The 27,742-nt window shown below is 33.6% G+C and overlaps 2 protein-coding genes across 2 annotated transcripts in view; one reads left to right on the forward strand and one right to left on the reverse strand.

The window, feature by feature from the left end:
* Window positions 1-27,742, forward strand: part of LOC128991961 (protein tipE) — a 152,891-nt gene that overhangs the window by 113,282 nt on the left and 11,867 nt on the right. The window lies entirely within an intron of this gene.
* Window positions 12,896-15,158, reverse strand: LOC128991960 (glutamine synthetase-like). The gene is made up of 2 exons (XM_054415273.1): window positions 14,544-15,158; window positions 12,896-13,581 (listed from the first exon to the last, which is right to left on the reverse strand). Exons 1-2 carry the CDS (start codon window positions 15,109-15,111, stop codon window positions 12,968-12,970), a joined length of 1,182 nt encoding a protein of 393 aa, XP_054271248.1. The 5' UTR covers window positions 15,112-15,158; the 3' UTR covers window positions 12,896-12,967.

Below are 27,742 nucleotides of genomic sequence, written 5' to 3' on the forward strand. Positions count from 1 at the left end.
TATAGAGACAATTAACCTATTTAGTGTATACAACAGCATTTAGCGTATAGGCAGTAACATTTTATTTCATAACGCTCTGAACCCTTACGTTGGGATTATTACTCTGATTTCCTTCAGTAATCAATTTCAGTTATTGTCATTTCTTTAGTTTAAAAAATTGCCATAATGTTAACATGGGAATGAGATGTCTTTGTGTTGGTGTAGTCTTAGTCAAAGATACGACTAAAGCCTTATAACTAAACCCAAAACCATTGCATTTCAACAATTATTACAGTAGATCATTTAGAGGAAGTTTGCTTTATAAATATTTTATCTTTATCAATAGTAATATAGAAAAACTACAAAATACACTTTGTTTGAAGTGCATCATTAGCGATTATACTTTTAAGTTTTGTTATTATCATTGGATCCAATTGTATTCTACCTATAGTTTAAACCCCAGTCTTAGTGCAATATCACAATTTTCAAATTGAAAAATAAAATTAGTAAAGCTATGCTATATTTATCACGGTACGTGAAACCAATTTTGGAAAACTTCTCCATCACAACCATTTGTTATTGTTCGCATAAGCAGTTAGGCCAACCATCAGGCGCCGTAGGCAATCTCAATCCAGTATCAGTTTCACATCCTTAAAAATTAAAGGCGCTACTACAACAATTTGACCCCTTCGCCTACAATGGTAACTCACACATTGTATTAATGGTCACGCTTAACTAACTCAACCTATAGTTGAAATCATCAAAGCTGGACCTTAAGCCAGTAACCGTTAATGTTTCAGTAGTGGCACTCTATGAAGCCGATGCTTAACCTATATTCAGATTAGTCGTTCCCGCCATTATTAGGTCTGCAATAAAATGGCGCGTATTATCTAGATGCTGTTAAGCATGGAGATATTGTTCCCAGAGCTGTTAGACACCAGGGTACGATACTGTTGCTAAGGTACTGTTGCTATGACCTGACCAAGGCTTATCTGTAGTGATATAATATATTATGTATGGTAAGATTTCTGTAGAACGCCACTAGAGAAATTTCAATATTCAATGTCTTTAATGCTATTTTATTACAATAAAATTTTAACAAAATGATTTGGTTGGATCCAAAATATTTAGACTTTGTCCAGATTTGTTATCATATAAAGACTGATCAACCTAATGAAGAGCCGACACAGGACACTGCAATGCAAAATCTCATAATTATTATCATCACCAAATATCAATATGATGAATACGTTACTATCATGGATATTTTATTTAGAAAACAAATCTAAAAATAACCCAAGTAACACTTCTCAAACTTAGCCTGCCATTTGTACTCTCCAAATTTCAAATATATTTTACTAATGTGCTTTTTTCTTTGTTTGCAGGTGAGCTATCATTGGGGTTGTGTGTGCCTGTCACTGCTGGCAAGTATTGCCTTTGAATGGTTAACTGTGCAGTAAACTTATAGTATATGCGTATTCATCCAAAACATGTTAAATAGCACGATGGGTATCCTAAAAATCCCCTTTTTAATGAGGTACTGGCCTTTTTGAGGATCCAAAAACCCCACGAGATGAATCGCACGACATCGATGTCTCTCGCGAAACTAAAATTTCTTAGGTTAATGTTTTGGCGACAAGTTTCTTAGATAAAACTCGTATGTAACATAAAACCATCGAAATTTAAACACGATGGTGCGCTGTATGTGTTGCGTGAGCCGAAACTCGGTCCGGTCCGGACAGACACCCCCACCACAGTCCGGTCAACCACGGGCGCAACCAGCGTATAACTACGGCAGATGTGCGTGGTTTGGAGCAAGAAAAAAATCTACGAAGTAAACAGTAAATGCTGTTAAATACATTTAATGCTTGTTATATAATGCAACCACATTAAGCTTAGTTGTTATAATAAGCGTACACTAACATTACATTCAATGACTGAGCGGCAGGTATGACCGGACTGTGGTGGGGGGAGACGTCTGTAGCTGGACCGTGGTGGGGGAAGACGTCTGTAGCTCGACCGTGGTGGGAGGAGACGTCTGTAGCTGGGCCGCACGGCTGCTACACAGCGCGCGATCCATGTTTATATCTCGATGCATAAAACATGAACATGAAAACAATGATAAGGCATTTATTTTCTCGCGGAAAGATATTACCTATATTACCTATATCCGGTTTAGGAGAGATTTCCTGAGCTGATAATACCTGACACATTACTGATGTGCATAACTCTCTGTACATTACTCTGTATACATAACTCTATGTACATTACTCTGTATACATAACTCTATGTACATTACTCTGTATACATAACTCTATGTACATTACTCTGTATACATAACTCTATGTACATTACTCTGTATACATAACTCTATGTACATTACTCTGTATACATAACTCTATGTACATTACTCTGTATACATAACTCTATGTACATTACTCTGTATACATAACTCTATGTACATTACTCTGTATACATAACTCTATGTACATTACTCTGTATACATAACTCTATGTACATTACTCTTTATACATAACTCTATGTACATTACTCTGTATACATAACACTCGATGTATCACTAAATCAGAATTAAATAAATATGCATTAGAATCACATTATTTATTATTTAGTGATCTGATAATTTAATTTCAGACAAGCTTAAAAACGATCATATACTATATTGTTGATGTTATATTGCTGATTTTAAAAATATAAACAAGTGAACTTCACAAGTCCACCTATTGTGTTACCTGACTTTTTAAGCTACGCATTTTTAGTTTAACCATTAGCTAAATACCATAGTTGGGTCTTATATCGGACCTATGGTATATAGGCAATCGTTTAATCCATATGCATTCACTTTTATGGAGGTTGGGAGTTTGTACCCCTTTTTTGAAAACCAAAACTTGTACGTTGAATATAAAAAGTACAATAATGTTTTTACAAATGTTGTAAACTTACCTATCTCACACTAATTGAAAATTAAATAATTTCAAAAGCTCTATTCTAAAATCTTAGCAACGAAAAAGTAAAATTAAAATGTAATAATCTTAATATCCGTAGTCAAACGGTAAAATAATGTTCCTATATAATTGTTGGAAATTTCTGAACACTTCTCCTTGAACTCCTTTCCCGTGGATCGGACTGATTCACAAGTTCGTTCAAATAGTTGATGCTTTACACGTTTGATTTAAATTTGAAAGGAGATCTTCATTTCATTGGGGCTAAAATACTCAAATTCATTATCATAGTGGCCCTTTAATGTTATAAGGGATTGCAATATCACATTTATTTACTAATCGTGATTTGTATAAACACTATTTTAATATGCTTAAAATATTACTTATAATTTTATAAATCACTTAGTACCCGTTTTCTTTTCTTTTATATAAAATAAAAAAAAAAGATTTTTAGCTATTTATAGCTCGAACTAATATTGATTTATGATATAACATTATATTGACTATTTAAACCCAATTAAAATGGCTTATATATTTACTTACGGAACCTTAAAAACTGTTCAATGGCCCCAGGTCCTTTTTCATGTCCCACCTTCATACCTTAGGACGTAAGTTCTAGCCTGAAAACGTGTTACTCATAACAATAGGATGGACTTAGGTGATGTGGCAACTCTTAGGGATAACTTAGATAGTAATTAGTGGGATTTGAACCCGGGACCTTGGTGACGGAAGTCCCAGGATTCTCCACTAGACCACCCCATTCCCAGACCTTGAAAGTACCACAAAGACAATTAATTATCACTCCTATTTATATACAGAAAAATATTATAATTGCCATATAGATGTTTCTAAAAATGTTTACGTTATTAACATGAGGAAAAATATTTCTTCGTTTAAAAGTTTAGCCTTTTAACACTTTTTCATAATAACTAGATTGTTAACATTGATAATGCAATGCAAGGACACAATCAATCATTTGACATGTGACGTGTACTGAGAGTGGTTCATATCCGGTACACGTGCGTTTCCGGTTGCATTGCCGTCATGTGTGCATTGTTGATGATCCACAGCCTCCTGAATTGTGCATTGTCGTTGGCCACTCCATTGGGATGGATGGATAAGTTATAAATACTGTACTATTGATACCATTATTGGGCTTGGAGTTCTGGAGTAGACATACCATATAGAATAGATATATTCAGCTTATATAAAATCAGGAAGGGGTCGCTTGAGCCTCTCATTGAGGGTATATTATTGAAATTTATGTTTTCTTATTTGTTTTTTTTTTACCGTGATAGCTGTTGGAGACATAGAATTTACAATCTTTGGGCATGGCATGATTTAAAAATAGTTTATAAGAAATTGTATTGTAAAGCAGAGTTTCTAAATACATACACATACCTATATTGAAATTATTACTTTACAGAAGTGTATCGTAGTTCAAATCCATTGATAGCCAATCTAAGTTTTTATTTTATAACATAAATAAACCTAAAAGCCACTGCACAGCAACCATTTGATCAGTACAGTGACATTAATTAATTAACTCCGCTGGGTAGCTTAGTGGATAATGTGTTCGCCTGATAATCAAAAGGTCACCGGTTCGATCTTGAGAATAATCAGTAGCTTTTGGTGGTTCGAAACTGGGCCCAGCTGTTCCTGGTCATTGGGCTTTAAATAAAATGATCCTGGTCAATGAAACAGCTGATCATAGTCAGTAACAAAGCTACACAGATCATCTCACACCATTCTACACTCATCCTTCATTCATATTTGGGTCAAAATACGCACCTAGGGTGATGTATCCGTCTCAACTAATTAATTAATAAGTAGAATATTTCTATATAAAAACTGGAACAATACATTTTTCCTATAGAAGGTGTATACAGTTTTTGTTCAAACATTCTTTCGATTCTAAAATAACATCATACGCAATGAAATCTGCGTAAGGTTTTTCATTGATCATTGTGTGTATATTAGGAGAAAACAAAAATATGCAGGATTTACAATTAATAAAAAATTGGGAGGTTTTCTCTTAAGTATAACTACAAACGTAGTCGAAGGTCCTTTTTTATTATTACTCACGCGAGTATACATTTAAATCAGACTTGGAAAAAGTATTAGCAAATGTTTGGAGTGATGCTGTGACGAGGGTATTTTAGTAACAATGATTATCCCTTGTGTTTGAGTGCCGCGCAATCGTCAGTCTGTCCTATGTATTGATTGAGTCAGACTCTTCTTGCAATCATTCCGCAATAAATCGTGTCAGGTCCTCTCCCCCCCCCCCCAACCCACACACACCACTTCACCAAACCCGCTGATTGTTTCTTTAATTTCCTGCTGTTGATTGTCAATTTCACGAAGAACAGATTCAATCACCGTATAAATTACGTCTTAATGGGACCGTTATTTTAATTGGTTTTACGGATATGTTAAATTGAATCACCACTTGGAGCGGAACGTTAATACTGCTTTAATTGATAGATTAGGTAACACTGGTGTTGTATGAAAACACAAAAAAAAACTAAAACGCTTAAGAATAAAGGTAGGAATACATTGCATATCGCCCTGTTTTGATTTCAAATACTTAAATGTAGTGATTGACAATACACAGAATAGACTTACCAAATAATGTAAAATTTTGAAGCCAAAAATATGGTGCAATCTGTTGAGATGGTATATTAACTACTATTGAGAATATTCTGTGTTAAGTGATAAATCAATCAGCTATTTGCTAAGATACTGCCTTGATTTTGATTAATATTTAACCCAATACACTAGTACCCTCTGGTGAGAAGGTCCTGAACTTCATCTATTTTCTTGGCTTCAAATTTTTACATTACATGCAAAGTCAATGATGTAGTTAAATATTTATTTTAATGAACTTCACATACATAACACACAGAACAACCACATGAAAAGTTCTCTCACGTCAATTCACGTACTTGAATTATATTGATTGATAAACACAGTTTGTATAATTAATTGAAATAAAAGTGTGTTTTGCTGTAATTATGTTATCAGCATAAACTTTGTCTAAAAGCATTTTGGAACTATCACATAGGCAATTTATTGGAATATAGTTTATATATATAAGAATATAGACTTCTAAGGTAAGATCAGGTGAACCGTTTTCTAAACTTGACAGTCAATATCCCAAATCTTCGGGTATTTTTCATTGTTAAGGATGGGCAAATATACCCCAAAATTTGTATCATGTTGCGGCTTACCCATATGCTACCTTTGAGTATTCATGGGAAATATGTTACCTTCCTACTTACCGGATATTTTTATGAAGTACTCAGTTTCCACTTAACTAAGGCTTGATAATATCGACGGGATTTACATTTTTGTTCATACATTTTGTGTGTGAGACTGTATTATGTAACCGTTTACGAAAGGTTAGTAAGAAATAGTCAGTTTATAATATCTGGTGCAAGAATAAGAAAAATATAAGACCACTTTACTATTTATATTTGATATGGCCATTTATTTTGAAAGACTAAGAGGATTTAAGCCTAGAGCTAAAAATCTCAAAAATAAGAAAAGTAAAAAAAACATCAATTGCAATAGGCCTACCCCTCTTTTTTATCAAACGTTTTGTCTCGTTTAAGTAAAGATACCAACCCTCTTACCAACTAGCCTAAACTACTCTTTGACTATCCCGAGCATACAGTCACCTCGTCGACAAAGCAGCAGCTCAATTTTACAATCATTCATTCAGCCCTACCAGAACACTCTGAGGGGTACAGTGATACTGACAGTGTGATACTGGGGCTAGTAGGTCGGAGATGTAGGTCGCCCCACCAATCGATGTAGAGCGTCGTGTTACCATGGTAACAGTCACGCCCCCGCCCTAACAGCTGTTCAGTACATAGCCACCCACTTGTCAACACATGTCCACATCTGTTGGAGTCTCATTTGTCAGATTTGATATCGTTGTTCAATTGCAGTGTGGTATTGGTAATATAATATTTTAGTTGATGAATTAGGTTGTAAAGTTTCTAAATAATTAGTGTCAATTAAATTGGTTTCTCGTGAGGTCTGGTTGAGTGCTTTTGAGAAGCTTTGAGTGTGAAGATATTGGTTTTTTATTACATTGTATCCCAATTAAAGTGTGTTGATAATTTTTTTATTATTTCGGCATTTCCTCTCATAAAACTTTAGCTTACTCTAGAGAAATATAGTTTTTTAATTAATTTTTAGTTTAAAAACATACGAGGGATATTTAGGTACAATTTAATAATTATAATCTGATCAGGTATTGATAGTTTTATAATTTTAAGTCCAATTCAAAAAGTAGTCCCTTATTTTTGTACGTCTCCTTTTCAGCTGCATTGTAGTTCTTAAAAAGGTTTTATTCATGATATGCACATTCCTTACAAACATTGTTGTAATCTCAGACTCCTCTACATAAACAACTTTAAACTACATTTCTCTAAGAGATGTATTATCGACAACAATAAAATAAATTTATGATATAACCAGATCTTATTACTTTTTTAAAAGAGTACTCGTATTGCATCAACCGATTAAAATCCTAACAAATTTATACATTATACAACTTATAACATTCAGCTGTTTATTGTTGAAATGTGCAGCAGACACCCCAGATGTCACGTTGCGTTATTAAACACTTATTCAAGTGGTCACGAACCAGCTTGGTAGGACACCGATCAGAACGCTTACTTGCGTGCATAGCTGCGGCTTAAACAGATATAAAGTTTTATTCGTTTCAACACTTTTGACTGTCGCGTGCAACGACTCTTTGTAACACCGTCGTCGTGTCGAGCTCTTCGATTACAAGTGTCGAGTGTTTAAAATACTTCATGTAGGTAAATATTATCTATATAATTCATTCCGTAAGTGAATCGGTCCCCACGAAATATCTCGAGCTAGGGAAAAGTTAGGCAGTTGAGGATTCATTTTAAAGCTTAAGGTCCAAAGGACGGTGAGAAAAATATCAGAAGTGTCAAAAACTACCCCTGCTCTGCCGCACAGGCCGTCAAAGATCCAGCCATTTTCTAATGGAAGCACTGCTACAGTGTTTCTACAGGGTGGAGCGCGGTAATTTGCTTATTTGGGAGTGGAATAAAAAAATTATGAACATGTAGAAACTTAATTTTATATTTCACTTACATTGAACAGTAATGGAATTTACAAATTATTTTGTTTTAAATATTATATCTGGCAAATGTTGACCTTCCCGATCCACACACTGCTGCATACGTTTTCTGAAGTTCTCATGCACTTTTTCAAGCATGTCGACTGGTATTCTGGCAATCTCAGCAGCAATATTGTTCCTTAGGTCTTCCAGGGTTTTGGGACGGTTGCAATACACCTTGGACTTCAGGTAACCCCAAAGGAAAAAATCGCATGGAGCTAAGTCTGGTGAGCGTGCCGGCCAGTTCAGATCACCATTGCGAGAGATGAGCCGTTCAGGAAACATTTGCCTCAAAAGATCAATGGTAACTCTCGCTGTATGTGCAGTGGCACCATCTTGTTGAAACCATGTATCCTCTAATTGCATTGCCTCAAGTGCTGGATGGAAAAAATCCTGCAGCATGAGCATAGTTAGGTAACGTTCAGCATTCACAGTTGCCGGAAAAAAGTAAGGGCCAATGATGCCTACTCGTGATAAGGCGCACCACACAGTGACGCGGTCCGAATGCAGAGGTCTCTGATGAACTTCTCTGGGGTTTGTGTCACTCCAGTACCGCATGTTTTGCTTGTTTACACACCCACTGAGATGAAAATGTGCCTCATCAGAAAAGAACACAATTGCGTCACGAGGTATGGTTGCAAGCATGTCTTCACAAGATGTTCGTCGTGTCAAATAATCCCGTGCTGACAATTGTTGGACCACACACATTTTATATGGGTGGAAATGCAGTTCACTATGGAGAATCCGGTGGAGAGAACGCCTTGAAATGCCAAGAGCAAGTGCTTGCTTCCGAGCAGAGCGTTTCGGAGATTGCAATACTGCTGCTCTAACTCGTTCGATATTTTGTGGTGTTGTAACACTCCTCGCAGGTCCTCTTCGTACAGATGACACATTCCCTGCTGTCCTGAATGCATTCACCCAATTCACAACTGATTGCCGTCCAGGAACACGTCCGCGTGGGGAAACAGCGAAACGCAAACGAAAAGCACGTTGCACTGCAATTATCGAGTAGTTATTTGAAAAATATGCTTCAACACAAAATGAACGCTCCTCACGTGTCCACTCCATGATGGCAACTCAAAATGAGCTGAAGACAAACTTCCGGTCAGTCACAACAATCATCGCCCACTTCCGCCTCTTTTTGACTAACAGTGCTGCCAACCACCTGCAACTCAAAATAGCAATTTCCCGCGCTCCACCCTTTATAAGTTGCTTTAAATATACCAGCTGATGAAAATATTGCGTGTTTGTTTTTTATTGATTTCAGAGTTCTGTTTTTAAATCTTAAATAAAACCATCGTTTTAGCGAATTTCCCTATAGGGAAGTAGCTATTACCGTAGGTGGCACGGTAAGACCTAGACCCGGGACCGATTTACTTTTTAATTTTGATGTCCCCAGAGGCCAAAAACACTATTCGTTCAAATTTTTATATATGTATATATATATATATATTATATATATATATAGACTTATATATATATATATATATATATATATATATATATACGTCCGTGAACGCGATAATTTTTGTCCGATTTTGATGAAATTTGGTTTAAAGGTGTAAAGCAGGATAAACTTGAATGAGTTCGCGAACCAGCACGATCGGACCATGAGAACGGGGCTTTACGGGGGGTTTTATGGGGTAAAAATTGGTTTTTCTCACTTTTGACCCTCAAAACACAAAATTTCCCAATTTCTCTTTAGACCTTTTTAAAGAGCTTAAAAAACAAATAATTTAGTATATAAAAGTATTTTTGTTCGATTATAAGTAACGGAGAAAATTAAAAAAATTGTAAATTTAAAATTCCCGTGTTATTCTTATGGAGAATATTGTCAAATGTTGTAGTTTGCTTGTTTATGAATATATTTTGATCAAACTTGGCAAATTTATTTATTTTGTACTAAGCTATCAATATTTTACTCAAAGACACACTTTATTAGTTTCCTTGTAGCAGCAAACCTAGGTACTCGTTAAACCTAATGTTATTAAAATATATTTAACTGAAAATCAATTCAGACAAATGGAAATTCGCTTAGTCGGCAGGTTTGCTGCGGCGGGGGTATTTGTTTTTTAATGGTAATGCAGTGTTAAAATTTATCTTAGGAAAGACCGCGACTACGAAGGAGAGTATTTAGGGATGGTGCACAGCATGGGGACTGGTTAAGGTCAAATTGCAACGGAGGTGAAGGACAGCAATTGCTGCTATGGGCCCCTAGTAATATATAAATAGCTAACACACTTGTTTTTTTCTCTTATTTAAAATTTTACCTACTATACTAATAATTTACTTAGGAAAAATTGTGAAAACTTTTGCGAATGGCGTCAGAATCACTAGATTTTCTCATCAACCGTATAGCCAGATTTAATTTTGTTGAGAGAGGTTTAACTCCTACTGTGCGTACAGTACTTAGTTACCTGGCTGAAACTTTAACTGGACGTAGGGGTTGACGTCGGCTGAAAACAAAACAGGTGACCTAAGCATTATTTTTTTTCAAATTGATGGATTATGTTGAAGTATCTTAAAACGGCATGTAACTAGAGGTAATTGATATTACGAATTGAATAATACTTTCCCAGCGCTTTGGACGATTGTGAATTTATTATTTGACGCAACCGTCTAAAAAGTAGAGATCGTGTTATTCACTAAGCGATATATCTAATTGCATAATGATAGTTACTATATAACTATATGTAAAGCAGGGTATTTCTATTACCTCATTATTCTCTTAAATTCTTCTATAAACTATCTTAACTACGTTTTAGCTAGATTGAGAAAGGCTTGCAAGCACTGTGGTAAGATGTTTGTTCGTCATTCAACCGTTGAATAGTTATCAAAGTTATCAAAGCTGATAAATGAATATTTACATACAATTTCCCTACTTATATATTGAGTAAGTGTAACCTAAAACTCACAGAGATCGTAGTATAAGAGAACGAGGAAACACATCGGTGTATTTATGTTATAGAAAAAAAAACACACAAAAAGGTCAAGTAACAGACAAAAGGGTCGAGTAACAGAAATAGCAACTGATTTATCTTCATGTTACTGTACATCAGTGATTTTATTATACCCGTGTTATCTAGAGTAGGTTTTATATAATCAATCATCCAACCTTTACCCTTAGTTCAAACCTATTTTATATACTTTTTATTTCATAATCAGACCTTATTCTATATATTTACTTGTCGATAAATTCTAAATAATAAAGTTAGACAATTATATTTAAAATAAAATTAATCTTAAACATTTTTACAACTATTAAACAAATAATTTGAAACCTAAGTCCCTTACACATAACCTGTAAATATGTGTTAAAGCTATTTTAACTTGTACGATCCAATTATATAGCTTAAAACCATTTGCTGGGACAATTTCAGAAATTAATCTCATACATAAACACAGAATGGTTGAATGCATAGCTAACTACACTAATCTTTAAATTAAATGATTTATACTTTTTTTATCAAAAGAGTTTGAATCTCAGTTTCAGTATAATCAACAACAGTATAATTTGAAAGATTTTAATTTAATTACTGTATAACGTACAAAATAATACGTTTTCGTTTGGTCGAGTGTTTATGGCTAGTTACTTCAACGACGACGTCACTGTATTGTATATAAAATATTAAAATAAATAAATTGTGTATATTTGCATTAGCAACTAATTGTTATTCTTACTATGTAATATTATTGAGAATTATTACGTACCGTTAGTATTGTTACTATTTAATATTTATCCGATTCGAAAAGATAAAATTAACAAATATTCTATTCTATACTAGTTAATATTGTAAACTGGAGCAAGCTGTTTTATTGGTAGATAGCGGAACTTCGGTCTTTGAGGCCTCAAATTTACATACCGCCAATCACCAATATATCTTTTCGAAGTGATAATGCAGTATCTAGAACCTACATTAATGAAAAAATTCCAAACTATTTTTTCATTCGCAAAGCTAATTTGTAGTTAGACAAATGACTAACCTTAATATAGTAACAGTATTATAATGTGCTTTAATAAGCCGTTTAGTTTCAAAGAGGAAGATGATTAGTATATAGTGTATATCAAGTGTATAGAGGCGGCTTCTCATTAGAGATATTGAGCTCCTCGACCCAATATATACAGTGAGGCAGCTCTAATGATTACTGTGCCATCCCTCGCACCTCAATTCATACTTATATCACGAGATGGGTAATATATATATATATAGGTAATTATTATGTATTCTATTATTCACTCCTACCTTAACTAAGTATAGGATTATATTCTTGCATTCATTTTCTTTAGAGATTAAGTTCTTATTTAAACGTTATTATTATTGTGTTAAAACGTTTTTATGATCTTATAGTTAAGGAGAAAATTTTAAAATAGATCAATTTTAAAATGTTTGTGTTATTCCTATCGAAATACGAGGAAACTATTGTAGTTTGCTTGCTTATGAACATTGCTTGATCAACCTAGGAAATTTGGTTTATTTCAAACTGAACTATTAACATTTAACAAAAAAGACTATCTTTTACCTTCCCAATCTGTCTACTGTTAAACTAATGTTATTTAAATATGAAATAAATCTGTTTTTAATGAAATTTCTACTACCTTGTTTCTAGCATGGTTTTCTGACCAGAGATTTATAATTATTGGTGTCAATATTATATGTTACAGCCATTATGTTATATAATAGTCAAAGGTTATATGTAACAGTGATTTTTTTATCTTGTTGTATCAACACATTGTTGTGTACATTATGATGATTGCCAGTAAAGTGACCTTTACAGTAGAATATTATAACGGTTACAATACATTTCTAAATCGTTTATTATCTTAATAACTTAAAGGCAAACCAATTTACACAAAAAACAAAAACTACTCCAACAATATTGTGCAAACTAAAGCGTTGCACACGGCGTAGGGGTCAGCGTTTGCGGAAGGTCGACGGTCCTCCAGGTATCCTTTCTTAGCTTCGTGGACCTCCCTTGTGACTCTGACGCTGACCTTGCGGCTGGCGACCGCCCAGGTGAACTTGTCTATCGATGAAGTCTCGTGATGTCCTGTCAACCTTCTCTCGTTGTCTTTTCCACCTCTGGGATCGTACACTTTGATGTGTTTTGCATGGTTTGCCTCGAGCTTTTTAATTGCTTTTTCAATCTCTGCGAGACCATTTTCTTGTCTCATCTTTTCTGTTGAGAAGTTGACATGGCCTCCGGTTCCGTTCCAATCGCCCTCGATGGGCTTCGGATCTAAGCTGATTGCCACTCCGGCTTCCTCAGCTATCCGGTGCAGCAGGTACCTGGCGACCCACAAGTCATCAGCGGCTGCTATTCCCTCTGACGGGCCTACCTGGAACTCCCATTGCGAAGGCATCACCTCCGCGTTGGTGCCGGAGACATTTATGCCACAGTATAAGCACGCTCGGAGATGTGCTTCGACTATACTGCGGCCGTAAGCTTTGCCTGTTCCTACTCCGCAGTAATAGGGACCTTCACATTTAAAATCAGAAATATGCAGTTACCTAACTTTATACTTCAAAGAATTTAAGCCTAAGAGAGGTAAAAATTATTTTTTTATTAGGAGAAAATATTCTACAATGTAGTAATAAAGAGGAGAATGACTTATTTTCATGCAAGAGAACTACAGTTGCTAATCATTAGTTTAGTGAATTGAAAAATCACATACTCCTAAAGATCCCTAACAAGATTATTGCTATCATATTGCCTCTTTCCATATGGTAGCAAATATTTTGTTAAGTATAACCAAAAATAGAGATCGATGGCTGTTACCCACGGGCTCCACCCCGTTTTACTACATTATTATAATTAAAACTATTGATTGGTTAAGTTAAGATGAAATAAACAAAACAGAATACAAACAAATAATAACAGCTGAGGTATTTTTAACATTAGGTAAATGGAAAGTTCCCTTTGGAAAGCAATTACGACCTTATAGGGCAATTTTTTATGAAATAATGGATAATTTTGCTCAAGGTTTCTCGTCATGACGAACATTTTAAGTATATGGTTTAGTGGGGTGTGACTTGTAGTTTTCTCAAAAGTTAATGGGTACTTTTGGCTTTATATATAGGTAACATTTAGATATCTCACTTTAAGATCCAAGACGTATAACCTAGTTAGACAAGTTCATATTTTTCAACTCGTAGAACCCTTGAGCAAAGTAAGGAAATATAAAAAAATATTTCTTATAAATGTTGTTTTGTTTTGCAGATCATTCCAAGTTTTCGTCTCTGAACCGTTGTCATGAACCTTGTGCATGTTGATAACCATTTTACCACTATCTCAGGTCAAAATATTCAAAAGCCATTTTTACAGCTACTTTCTTCCCTACAGGGGAATTTGCTAGGTTTAGAAAAATTGTAAAACCCCTAATACTTAAGCAAACACTAAATGTCTTTGCACACTAATCGTAACGGTTTTCATATGATTACCTTGAGGGCCAGGGTAGCCCACTGGCCACATGTATGGCCAAGGATGCGGGTGAGTGTTCATCATCGTATACTCCTGCTCTAACCCAAACCATGGTTTCTCAGCAGCTGCTTTCTCCAATGATTCAAAACAACATCTCCTGAGATTTGTCGGTGTCGGCTTCTTGTCAGAGTCATAAGTTTCGCACAGAACAATTTTGTTTTCACCTCCACGGAAGGGGTCTGGGTACATCGCTACAGGTACCAGGTATACGTCGGAGTTGTCCCCGGTAGCCTGATCTGTAGAACTACCGTCATACGACCACACGGGTAGTTGACAGATCACTTCTGGCACAAAGTCCAACACCTTTGTTTTGTCCCTCATGTTAACACCAGAGCCATCTATCCAAGTGTATACTGCGGTACACCGTTCCTGCGGTTGTTTTAGTTTCATGTATTCATTCAATCTGTTCGGTATTGGGTTTGAGCTTTCATTGTGGAGTTTCAAGTTTGGGACAGTACTGTTTATACTCTTGAACTTTCCTAACCTTTGGGGTTTCAAGAAACACGATAACACTCGTATCACAGACATTTTGAAACAAAATACAGTATTCAGATTTATTTAAAAGTAACTTGGATTTCGATACAAACAATGTTTTGAAAAAGCTATAGTTTCCTAGGCGATTTTAATTTAGTTATCCTTGAGTTAATCCTTCAAAGTAAATGTTTGGTAATTTTATATCACAACTCATATTTTGATACCGTTTGTGAAAAGAAAAGCCATCCAATTTAAATTAATCAATTGCAATAAGTGAATTTATAATGATATCAACTGAATAACACCTGTTATTTAATATAAGGATCTTTTATTTACTTGTAAGTATACGTATATTCAATTTCTATTAATTTTTTTTAGAAAAGAATATTCTAAAATATCGTAAAATAATGTAAATATAATTTCTATTCCATAACAAAACTTATTGAATTTTCCCCAAATTTCTAAATATATTTGTTTGTTTTATATTTACTATAGCCAGGATATTGTATTTAATGCTACTGCTATTGTAATTTATCGAATGTTGTCTCGTTTTTGTTCACATTTATTGAGAAATAATTTTTTTGTTGAAATTAAACCTTGTGCCATACTTTTAGCATTCTTTTTAAATATTTGTTTATTTGACTCTATTCAACGCACTTTGTGTTTAGTGACCAAGAATGATAGAAGAATATCCATATATATATGTATATATTATACAATTTGTAGCTTTAAAAGTTTATTTACACCTTTGTTTACGCTCTATTATTATTATAGCTGAGTCGTATACCTCATGGTAGTGGAAGATCAATTTTAAGAATGCCGAATAACATTTTCCTGAGAGTACTTTTATGTTTCAAAGATCCAAAAGGTAAAATTAACTACTTACCATACTAGGTAGTTTTTAATAATTTGTAGTAAACCCTATTTTTACTAGAAATAGTTTTTGAATACAATATTTGGACAAAATAACGGGCGTTAAATATTTGTATAATACAAACCAATATAAAGGATGGGAAGATCAATGTGCGGATTATCTACAATCCGTCCTATGAGTCTGATATAGCCACAGTGGCCTACGAAGGTCGATCAGTGGCTATTTCTGTGTCTCGGCCCATATTTGAACCTTTCCGTGACGTAAATACACTGATTTGCTTCACTGTTGTTACATTCAAAACATTCTAAGAATGTCAATAAATGTTTATCTAGGGACATTTGGAGTAAAATTGTAATCTTATATTTATCAAAAACAGTTTAAGTGTATATTACGAAAAACAGTGGAAGATTATACATATCAAATACTTCACTGATTAACCATTTCTTAACTCAAGAAATATCCTACAAATGTTGAAATCGAGAACCATTCAAATAAATTATTAAGTGAGTATTTAGCAAGTAGCTTTATTAGCCACTAAAACTAATGAGAACATTTTATAAAAAAACACTTCAATTTAGTTTTCAATTTTACATACCATTTTAATGCATTCAATATAACAAAAAAGAATAAGATGATATACAAAGACCGGTTGACAAATAGTATTAAACAGAAATGAACTGAATGAGAAAAGGTATCTCATATTTTCGTATTGTGATACCAGTACAATCCTTAATACATTCTGGAGGATGAAATACAGTATTATCTTAATGCTATGTAATAAAAATCTTACATTGACATTACACTCGTTGATAATAGAATTGCAATAGCCATAGTCTTTTGTTTGTTCGTGTGACATGAAAGTTTATCGATGAATGTTTAATATGTGTCACAATGAATATCACACTATGTATTATACACCCTTCAGTTTTTAATACTACTCATAATGGCTTTACTGAATAGCTAAAACAGAATTTATATGATTGAATGACACGGTTATAATGTATTTTATTAATAAACGAGTTGTTGGCCCGTCCTACGTACGGGAATCGAGTAGTCGATTAAAACGGAATAGTTCAGAACATCTAGTTTACACGCACAATGACAAATTCTGGCAGTTTTAATGGGGGCCAACTGCCCCCAAAACAACCTAATTAACAAACAATTGTTATTTTTTAGTTGTTGACCTTATTAACAAATGTCACGTGACTACCTATTTCTTCCATCCGATTATAGACCTAAAATATAGCGATGCATTTTAAATTCGATAATTTTACTATAAAATAGCAGTTGCGTCGATTTGAAAAGACTTGAAGTGAGATTGGAGACCGATTCACACACACTGGTATTGAGTAGAGTTGCTAAAATTGCATATACCACTTATATATGTACTTACCGCACCTTTACCTCCGTGACCACATACTGACACCTTATGAGGATTCTGGCCACCCATTCTCTTCCATCCCATGTCTCTTCTAATTTAGATCCCGGTCTGAGGATGTATTTCATAACTTATTCTCTTCCATCCCCTGTCGTTTCTAATTTAGATCCCGGTCTGAGGATGTATTTCATAACTTGGTCTTTCCACTTAATTCTTGGTCTTCCAAGTGGTCTTTTATATTGTGGTACTATGGAATATACTTTAAAAAGTTGATTTATCTCCTATCCACCACGCATAGCCTGCCCATCCAAGCCTTTTACTTCTGGAAAGTACCCCTATATCTGGGTGTTACACATTTCTCTTAGCTCTCTGTTTGTTTTTATCTCGACCTCCGTTATCTTGAACTGGTCTGAATATTTTGTCTGCACTTTTCAATACTACGGGGAGAGTTGTGGTATGGTATGAGTCGACTTTGGTTTCTGCAGCACCTAGCAGCTCATTGGCCAGTTTTATAGAACCTACTATACCAATTGACGCTTTCATTACTAACCAAAATTATAGTATGACTCACATCCATTCGGACATACAGAAAAAGAAGTATCAACACGTACCGTAAACCACTTATATCTTAAACGATTAAGCAATAAATTTCTGAAAAAAGATTTCCCTAATATGAAATGAAATTTCCATGGCATAAACTAAATAACTTCCTTACACAGTTTTCATTTACAAACTTGATTAAACTGTTTGAGATGTATAGATCAAAATAACACATTTCCTGATAAAGCAGATCCTTCACGGTAGAAAAAAACTAAATTTTAAAGTGAAATAGTATGCAGGCCAACACTGAAGAACAATATTTTTGTATACAAACAACTTGTAACATAAACATTTCAATGACAGTTTATAACCAGCTGTTAGTTTAACCAGCACTGAAAATACTTTGAATTGCTAGCGTCGGCTGCTAGACTTTTTAAAAATTGAAACTTATTTTCTAAAAAACTGAAACCCTAAATTAAAATGATGGCTTCTTCATTCCCTAGTTCTCAAAATTATCTTTCTTTCAACACAAAAATCATGAAAATCTGTCAATTGGTTGATTCAGAATCGTGAAATAAAAAAACCCTGTTTCCATTTAATATTATAGATTGGTGTAAATACCTGATTTGTATTGAAACGTAATCTGTAGGCTAACATCAAAAATGAAATATTTTATTTAGCATTACATATTTTGAGAATATTCCTTAGATAAAATTGTTTATCAATTAACTGTCTGTGTCAACAAGACATTCTTGCGGTTTTTTGAATCGTCAGAAAATGTATAACAGTTGCATGTCAAAGATCATATCTCATATTGCCAACCTCTGCTTTACTTATGCAAAACGACAAAACACAAATATTGTTTCGTTTACATCCAGGTAGCCTGGATTTTTAAATTCGAAATTATCTGAGTCAATCTTATAAAAAAATAAATGCCCTGTTCAAATACAGCTCATTTACAGCACTTGATATAATAAAATATCATGATCAGTTATATGGATTATGATCAATTATTATGAGTTCTATATGGAATACTGTACTCAAAATGGGGGTTTCAATATGCAATATGGTTCAAATAAAGTCCAAGTTGAATATGCAACTATAAATATATATATTTGAAATTGTCAACTTTTACCAATTTACATCGAGGAAAAAGTCAATGTTTATCGACCATGTAAACAATTTGAAAGATATTGATAAACTATTATGTTTGTTGCAAATGAAATGAGAGCATCAGTTTAAGTCTGTTAATAAATATATAACAAACATTGAGTTTCTACATTAAACATTGCATATATTATTCAAACATTCGTTTGTATAGAAAGAATTCAAAACTCTTTCAAAGTAAATTTGAAGGTATTCCTTCTCTTGTGAGTAACTGATGGAGATGAAAATATTTACAAAACACACATAATATAGCACTATATTGAATAATAAGAAACATTTATGATAATAAAAAGATTTGTATGACCTTCAAGCCCTTGTGTACGTTAACATTATTTATCAGTAAATATGGGTTATTTAAACACGTGCAGTAGTTTAGCTGTACTTGATATAAAGGAGTGCTTGATGGCTGTAAAACACTATTCATGAGTACCACTTGAGGCACCGTCCTCGTGCCATTATAACTAAATGCATTTCAAACCTCGGGCTCGCATTGGCATATCACATACCTATTTTATTAATTTACCAAGGCAGATGATTCGACTAGTTTAGTTGTGCAGTTTCCGTAAATTATATGAATAAAATTGAAGTGAGGTTATCATTGTTTGGGATTTTTAAACGTTTTTATTAGCTCGCTTTCTTGCCCGGTACAAAATTTGTGATCAATTTTATACTATTTTCCCGAAGAGCTAGAGATTTGAATTGAAACATAGCTCACAAATTGAAGACAACGCAATATTATATCATTTAATTTTCATATTTCCCTTGGACTATGCCCAGGGGGCTTCCAAATTTTCCATGTTTACATTTTGAAAGAATGTAAATATATCAATTAATTTAGGTCAGCTGTAAATACTTAAATTTGACAGTTCGAAGAGCAGAGGTTAAGAGGTAGAGGTTATGCTCCCAAGAGATTCGTTATACAAACAAACATTTCAAAATAAAGAATAAACAATCTGATTGCGGATATAAAGGTGTTTGTTAATAATGTCAATTGTTATATATTAAGTATTATATAAAGTAAACAATAAAATAAATAGATTAATATATTTATAGTTAGTAGGCAGGCTATACATTCAATCTAATACATAATTACATGAAGAGAAACTCAAATAAACCTTAGATATCCTACACGCCTCTGTCTTAAATTGATATAGATGCTTGAAATAGATTTAACATCCACACGAATTAAAAACTAAAAAGTAAAAAATAATTTATAAATAAAAAACTTAAAAAAAACGTTTTTAAACGCACTAAAAAGTAGAAAATAATTTATAAATATGTGGAGAGTATAAATACTTGTAAGATTTAAAACGAAAAACGTGGAGTGCATGCAATTGATAATAATACATTAGTTCAATAGGTGAAGGTTATTGTAAATGATCTATTGCATGCACCCTACGTTTTTCGTTTTAAATCTTACAAGTATTTATACTCTCCACATATTTATAAATTATTTTCTATTTTTTAGTGCGATTAAAAACGTTTTGTTTTAAAAAAAGTTTTTTATTTATAAATTATTTTTGGTTTTAATGCTTCCCTCTAATATTTGAACAATTCAGTAGGAAAAATAAATTTGATACAGGGATATTACGGTTAGCAATGAGTAAATATAGTAATTTGTTCCAAAACAACTTTTCAAATACGTTTGAACAAAAGTACTTTGAAAACTTACAGTTTCCGTTTGAATAAAAAACAAGTTTCAACGTTGCCTATGGTTGTAAATAGAATTAAATGACTTGAAGCTTCGGTGAGGGATATCAAATAGACAATTATCCTTATCAAGGTACGTGGACGGTAAAATACTTTTTTATATCCTACCTTCCCCTAAAGTAAAAACTCTAGGAACTGATTTTACACATTGCTTCAGGCTAACCCTAGAGGGTCACGGCATAATTACTTGGATAAAATTCATTAAGAATTGGCGGGATTTGAACCTGGGACCTTGGGATTTCAGTCAATAGACATGTTGTTTTAAGCAATCATTGTTTCAGATAAACTTTCCCATAATTTAGTTGTGTAATAGAAAAGTATCCCCGCCGCAGCAAACGTGCAGACTATGCAAATTTCAATTTTGTCTGATTGGATTTTTACTAAAAAAACTTACATAAGCAAGACATATATATTCCGTATTTAAATAACATTATATTAACTAGTACCTAGGTTTGTTGCTAAGGAGGAAGGTAAATAGTGTGTTTTACTTTATAGTATAGGATGAAATCAATACATTTTTGACCAAATTGTACAGTATTGTATGAAATTAATACATTAGCCAAATTGTATCAACACACATTCATAAGCGAGCAAACTACAACAGTTTCCTTTTTCTCCCTAAGAATAACATAAAAATCTTAAATCTACCGTTTTCCGAATTTTCTCAGTAACTTTTGATTTTACAACAATTCTTCAATATACAAGATTATTTGATTTTTAGCTCTACTCGATGGTCGTATTGATAATTAGGCGTTATAATGTATAAAGGGTAAATAATTTGAAAAACCAATACTAAACTTTAAGTAAACAAAGTAAACTTTTGTAAACTTTAATGATACGTTATAAACAGTTACATAATATGCCATAAAAGAGACTCAATACCACAATACCAGTCACAAGGGAGTAATTTCCGGACGTGGAGAATAATTTTATTAACTATATATCTTAAGTCAATAACAATATAAAACCGAGCAAGAACTTCATGTAGCACTGTGCAGGCGAAGGTGGGCAAAACTTACACAGTATCACTATTGCCGCGTATGATTTGCAGGCGTCGCATATTTTTTTCGTCCTAGGACGCTAGGCACGAGTCTTGGATTGTCTTTCACATTAATTCAGGCTAGACCTAGGGATTGCGGCATTATCACTTAGATAAAATCCATTGGTGATTGGTGGTATTTGAACACGGGACCTCAGAGACCAAAGTCCCGTGCTCTAACCACTACACCAGCTCGCTCCCCCGGCCATTATTGATATATTTTTGCTACATTATGTTTGCATAATGTACTAATAACATTAAGCCTCCTTCAAATAATAATTACCATAATATCCATTCAAATATCAATAATTAAACTACCTTTGGATCAGACAATAACACTATTTCTATCTTTTCACACTCACCTTTTCATCCATCGTATAGCTCTACTACTAACATTATTATCAGTTCATGAAATATTTACCCTAATTTCCATTCAAATGTTGATGAAGGACAAAAAACATTTAATCGTTTCAATATCACTTGTTCATCCTCCCCACTTGAGTTGAAACAAAATAATGTTTATCAAAAAGATAAATTTGTCTTTCAAATGTCACTGTAAGGCAACAATAAAACGAATGTGAAATTGCATATCTCCCGCTCGGTGTCTTACATTAGACAAAGCCTTCTTGATTTATGCGGCGTTCGTAATAAAATGTCCCGCTCTTCTCGAGTGGTTTGCATTTATTATTTTACCGCGAAACAACTTTATCTGTTACAATTTGCGGTAATTGTATTGTATCTATTTTTTTTTAATTTCTATGATTGATATAAAATATTGGTTATTAAGCTTTCACGAGTTAATAATTGTTTGAGAATTGATTTGAAACAAAAAGGTTATTTGAATGTATATTTATTATATTGTACGTATACGAATTTGTAATCTATATACAAACAGTTATCTGTTAATTATTATTAGACTAGCAGAATACCCGTTCTTCGTACGGGGTTGGCGTATAAGAATGAAATGCTTATTGCTTATTGATAGGAGAGAACACGGATTAAGAATTTTTTTTTCTTTTGTTCGTTTATAGTATAGCACATCTGCCATAATGTTCTACCACTGCACCTAAACCAAAGAAAAAAGTAAAGTTCTCATTTTGTACCAAAGTTTTTTGTTGCTATTTGGTTCAAATGATCTGTTGCCACAAATGAAAAATAATGATAGTGCTGCATCCTGTTGGTAAACCTTATAACTTTTTAATGCTATTTAATGTCATTGATCCAACGTGTGCAGTTGAAACAGTTGACAAAATTCTTTAGTTCCTTTTAAATATGATTAATCATAAGGTTAACATGGGAAACTCCAGAGCCACTGGGGTGGAGCGTTGTAGTTCTATGGGCGGAGCCCAAAAGGACTTTGGAGATAAGAATACGTCTATATGTTAACCGGGAATGTGACCTATCATCATACCAAATTTCAACCCTGCCAGTTAAGCATTTTTCGCGTTTACTTGTCACGAAATATCCGTCCACCCATCCAAACTTTCTCACTTATAGTATTAGTAGTATAAAAATGAACTGAACCTTGATTTTGTTCGTTCAATTAATTGTCGTTCGGCATAAGGGAAATTAGTGGACAATGTTTAAATTTTACTACGCTCCCTACTTTTCTCACTCCGGATGACAACTGAACAAAGCAAAATTGCCAGGAAGGTGAGCAAAGTGATATGTTGAGAAATCAGATGTTTCTTAAACTAATTATTGTGAACAATATTAATGACAACTGTACACTTTTTTATAACGTCATAAAGAACCTTACAAACAAAACCCAGCACACATTGTGTGAAGCAACGGTATCCCCCTCAACGGAATAACCCCCCCCCCCACACCCCTTCGTCCACAGTTCCATACACTATTGCGTTTATTATTCACTAATTCATTTCATCTGGTTCCCTCTCTTTCATTCATAGCAACGAATCGCTTTACCTTACAATCATTTGACGCCAAAGCACGCGCTATCAAATCTGTTTGTATTCATGACAATTCAGGTTTATTTTGGTTGGTGATTATTGCACTTTATCTCTGTTTTGAATATTTTTGTTGTGGTGTTTTGTGTGATGCAATTGGGGAATTTAGACTGTGAAAAACCATATTTACATAAACTATAAGACGATTTAACTAATAAGATTTTTCAAAAAGGGTGGATGAATCGAGGCAATTTCAACTTTATAAGTAGAAGATATTATTGTATATAATTTATTATTTACTACACATTTCTTTGAGTTAGAATTGTTAAAGTTTATCTGTTCAAAAAAGGATTATTCTTTAGTTTTAGCATTCACAATTAACTGTTTACACAAACAAGCAAAGCTTACGTTTATTACACTTGAATTCAAAACAAACCGTTCAAAATAATTAGAAGATTGGACATAGTATGTATGTGTTTTTAATCATTTCCATTTTCTTTTAGGAGGATATACGTTTTGCACCTGCTCATATAGCTCCTTATGAGCATTTTCAATTGTTATCTATTCAATTTTATCCGTTTAAAATTCAGGTATGATGAATTTTGTATACATGGTCATATTTTGAAGTAAACAAGCGGTAACTTAACTCGTACATTGATAAACTTACATAGTAAAATATGAAACGAAACTCTCTAAGTGCCAAAAAATCTATTATAAACATTAACTTATACGTAATATGGTGTTACTGGAGTTGCAGTTTGAGCACTTTTAACCTGAGTGACTGGGTTCAAATATTATCAATCACCAATGGCAGCTGTGTTATCATACACACAATACAATGGCTTCAAGTTATCCCTTATCCTTAGGCCCATCTTACAATCGGCAATAAAATAACACAGTTAGTACAGTAGGTGTAGTTAGTTTAAGGATACATTACTAAATAGAAACTCTTTCCACATATAAACGATTTAATGTTAACTATTTTGACACTTGAACTTTAGTTTCATTAGTTTGAATGTTTTTTTTTTATAGTCAACAGTATTTAGGTAAAATAGATTAACTCATACTTTTAACATAGTTGTTATAACAGCCCTTCATATTCTTATCACGTCTTAACACCAGTAAATAACCCGTTTTATTTACGAATACGCATCGTATAAAAGTTACAAAAACTACCCGAACGTCACATATAAAGTGTATTTTCTCTCGCAGAGAGTCGTGGGGTTAGACTGCGCCGACAGAGAAACGAATGTGTTATTTTGGGGGATTTATGTCCACCCTGAACCGAGATATGACATGTAGGAAAGACATTTCCGTGCCGCCCTCGATGATATCCAAGTGGCCACCGAAATACTAAGTGACCTTGCTACGTACACCTTATCTACATAGCTTGTCCTCTTTGTAACGTCGTTGTTAACAGAAATAGGTTAATAGTGAAGCTACAAATAACTACCGGTCTAGAGAAATCAAGATTAACTACTCTAAGCTGAATTTGAAAGTCGTGTTTATTTAATCAAATATGTTAGATTTAGGAAAACCTCCCCTATAACTCTTTACAACTATTTTCTTTTTTTTCTTTTCAAGACTATTATTTACCAAAATTTTTGCTTCTAAATAATGGTGTAATGTATTTCATCTGAATGAAACCAAACCATTAAATACTGAACCATACATAACTATTGTGAGAGGTATTACTTTCTAACGTCGAGTCTTCAATTAAGTTACCACGAATTACATTTGGCATCTAATCGTCAGTAGAGTTACCACGCATTATCTCTAAGCGTCAAATAATTGAAACTAAACTATTATATCAATCATGCTATTACGAGTAAGTACTCGTAATAAAGTGCCAAGGCTGCACAAAAATAACACAATACGCGCTTACTATGAATTTTAACAATTCAAAACTAAATGTATAAAGAAGTTACCTTAACAAACCAACGCCTTATTGATACAAAGTTAAAACATTGCAAACCAAGATTCTCCGCTATCGTAAAGGCTGTGCCTTATGCTGCTCTGGATGACAAAGTTACAAGTAATTAGAATATTTTGATCAGCGAGAAAGCTAGTCTCTCAACAATGGGACTTGATTCATCTCCATTTAACGTGTGATTGTGTTTACTGCAGTTGTAGGTCTATGAAACTAACGTGTGCCATGTTAGAACACGACCAATATATTGGGAAAAAATATTTCAAAGTAAATTTGGGCAAATTTAAATATATTTATCCTAGGAGTAATGACATATTTGTGAACCCTAGCTTCTTTTTGTAATCCTTTTAGACCGGAAAGTCGTTTTTTACGGTAAAGGATCACGATAAACTGGATTTGATCACGGTACATGACCATTGGTTTTGCAATATGCTACAACAATGCTATGGTGTCGTCGAAGCTACCCTTCTCAGCGGGAATGGACTTGTCCACCCCAACAATGCGAATTCGTTCAACAAACACCATCGCATAGAATGTTGTAATAATTTAATAACCAAGCTATTTTAGGAATATGCATTACGATTGATAATGTTGTGATTTCCTCTATGAAATAACAGCTAAGTCGAAAGAAATTTAAAAAAAAATCTTCTAAAATCTGTTGCTTGATAAATCTAAAAAAAGATATGAGTTAGAGAATTATATGTTTACAAGTAGCGAAGCGAGTAATATTAGTAGGCTATGCTAGTCTACTTGATTGGATTTTACATAAAAACCTTGTTATTGGTACAGTAGTACAGGGTTATTACAAATGATGTTCATGATTTCAAACATACATAAAATATAGTTTTATTTGTTATACAAAGAAATAAAATGGTTACAACTTTTGAAAAACTCAAAAAGTTTCGACGCAGATACACAGAACTGTAAATGCTCGATACGGGAACCGCTTGTGGTACGACAGATGTCAATAATGTAGTCAAGCTCTTGCTAGACTTTGAAAAGTGTGTCTTGATCTATTGTTTCGATAGCATTGGTAATCCGTTGCAGGATCTCAAGTATGCTATCTGATAATGGTGGTGTGTACGCCTTATCTTTGATGTATCCCCACAAGAAAAAAATACAGGGGGTGATGTCCGGAGATCTTGTAGGCCAGTTCAGGGGTGTGTCATTATTCAGACCACCGAGCTCGTTCCATATCTCAGGCAGCACATTGTTAAGTTCAGCCCTACTACAAGTAACATTCAAATGCAGCCATTTCTCTTAAATTTCAAAAGTGTCACTTACTTGCCAATATAGTGGTTACTAGGAGGATCGTCGTTAAACCTGGTTCTAAAGTGTCGTTGCACACTAATAACAGATTGGTTAATGTAATATTCCAACTGGCAAAAAGCTTTCCTGCCTTCAAATTCAACCATTACACAACACTTACAATAATTGACTTGACAAACAGCTGATATGCACCTAAACCAATGTAAATGAAACTTTATGAGTTTTTCTTTCCAATGGTACCAACTAAAATAGTCTTGAAACAAATTAACCCAGTAATATTTATAATCAAAATCAGGAACATCATTTGTAATAACCCTGTATAGCAAATAGTATCGTTATCAACTCACCCAAGGTGTTTACGATAGTTTCATGAAATCCCGAGCTTGGCAAGCCGCACACTGGAACATGTAGCATAATATAATAATTTAATAATTAGATGATGTGATGATGTGATTTAATAGTTAGATGACCTTAATAATTAATGATTTAATAATTAAATGCAGTGTGTAACTAACACATCACAATAATGATCCATAAGATTCATGCATTAATTTCAGATTTTGGTGCAAGGATATTTCTAATTGAGTGATAATCCATTGGTATTCGATTTTAACTTTTCTTAAGACATTAGGCAACTACAAAAAAAAAACTGTTTCACTTGTAAACAGAATCCAATATTGGTTTTAAATCATTCTGTTTAAAAATCAACTTAATTCTCAGAAACAAATTATAACATATTATTCCAATTATTGCATTGAAGCTGTTCTTATTTTGAGTGGTTTTTCTTCAACACATGAACACAACTAGTTACTGATGCTAATGTAGTTAATGATCAAGTCATGGCTGATGTGGTGGTTAGAGTGCGTGACTT

Source organism: Macrosteles quadrilineatus, unplaced genomic scaffold, assembly GCF_028750875.1.
Source record: "Macrosteles quadrilineatus isolate MER2022 unplaced genomic scaffold, UCM_ALF_1.0 Scaffold_4__1_contigs__length_99947679, whole genome shotgun sequence".
NCBI classification, from domain to species: Eukaryota; Metazoa; Arthropoda; class Insecta; order Hemiptera; family Cicadellidae; genus Macrosteles; species Macrosteles quadrilineatus.

What these genes read in the sequence shown, in the direction of transcription:
- LOC128991960 (XM_054415273.1), bottom strand. Translation starts at nt 15,111, where the DNA reads ATGTCTGTGATACGAGTGTTATCGTGTTTCTTGAAACCCCAAAGGTTA. An exon ending in GGGCTACCCTGGCCCTCAAG is followed by an intron (nt 13,582 to 14,543) that starts GTAATCATATGA and finishes TTAAATGTGAAG; the next exon opens with GTCCCTATTACTGCGGAGTA.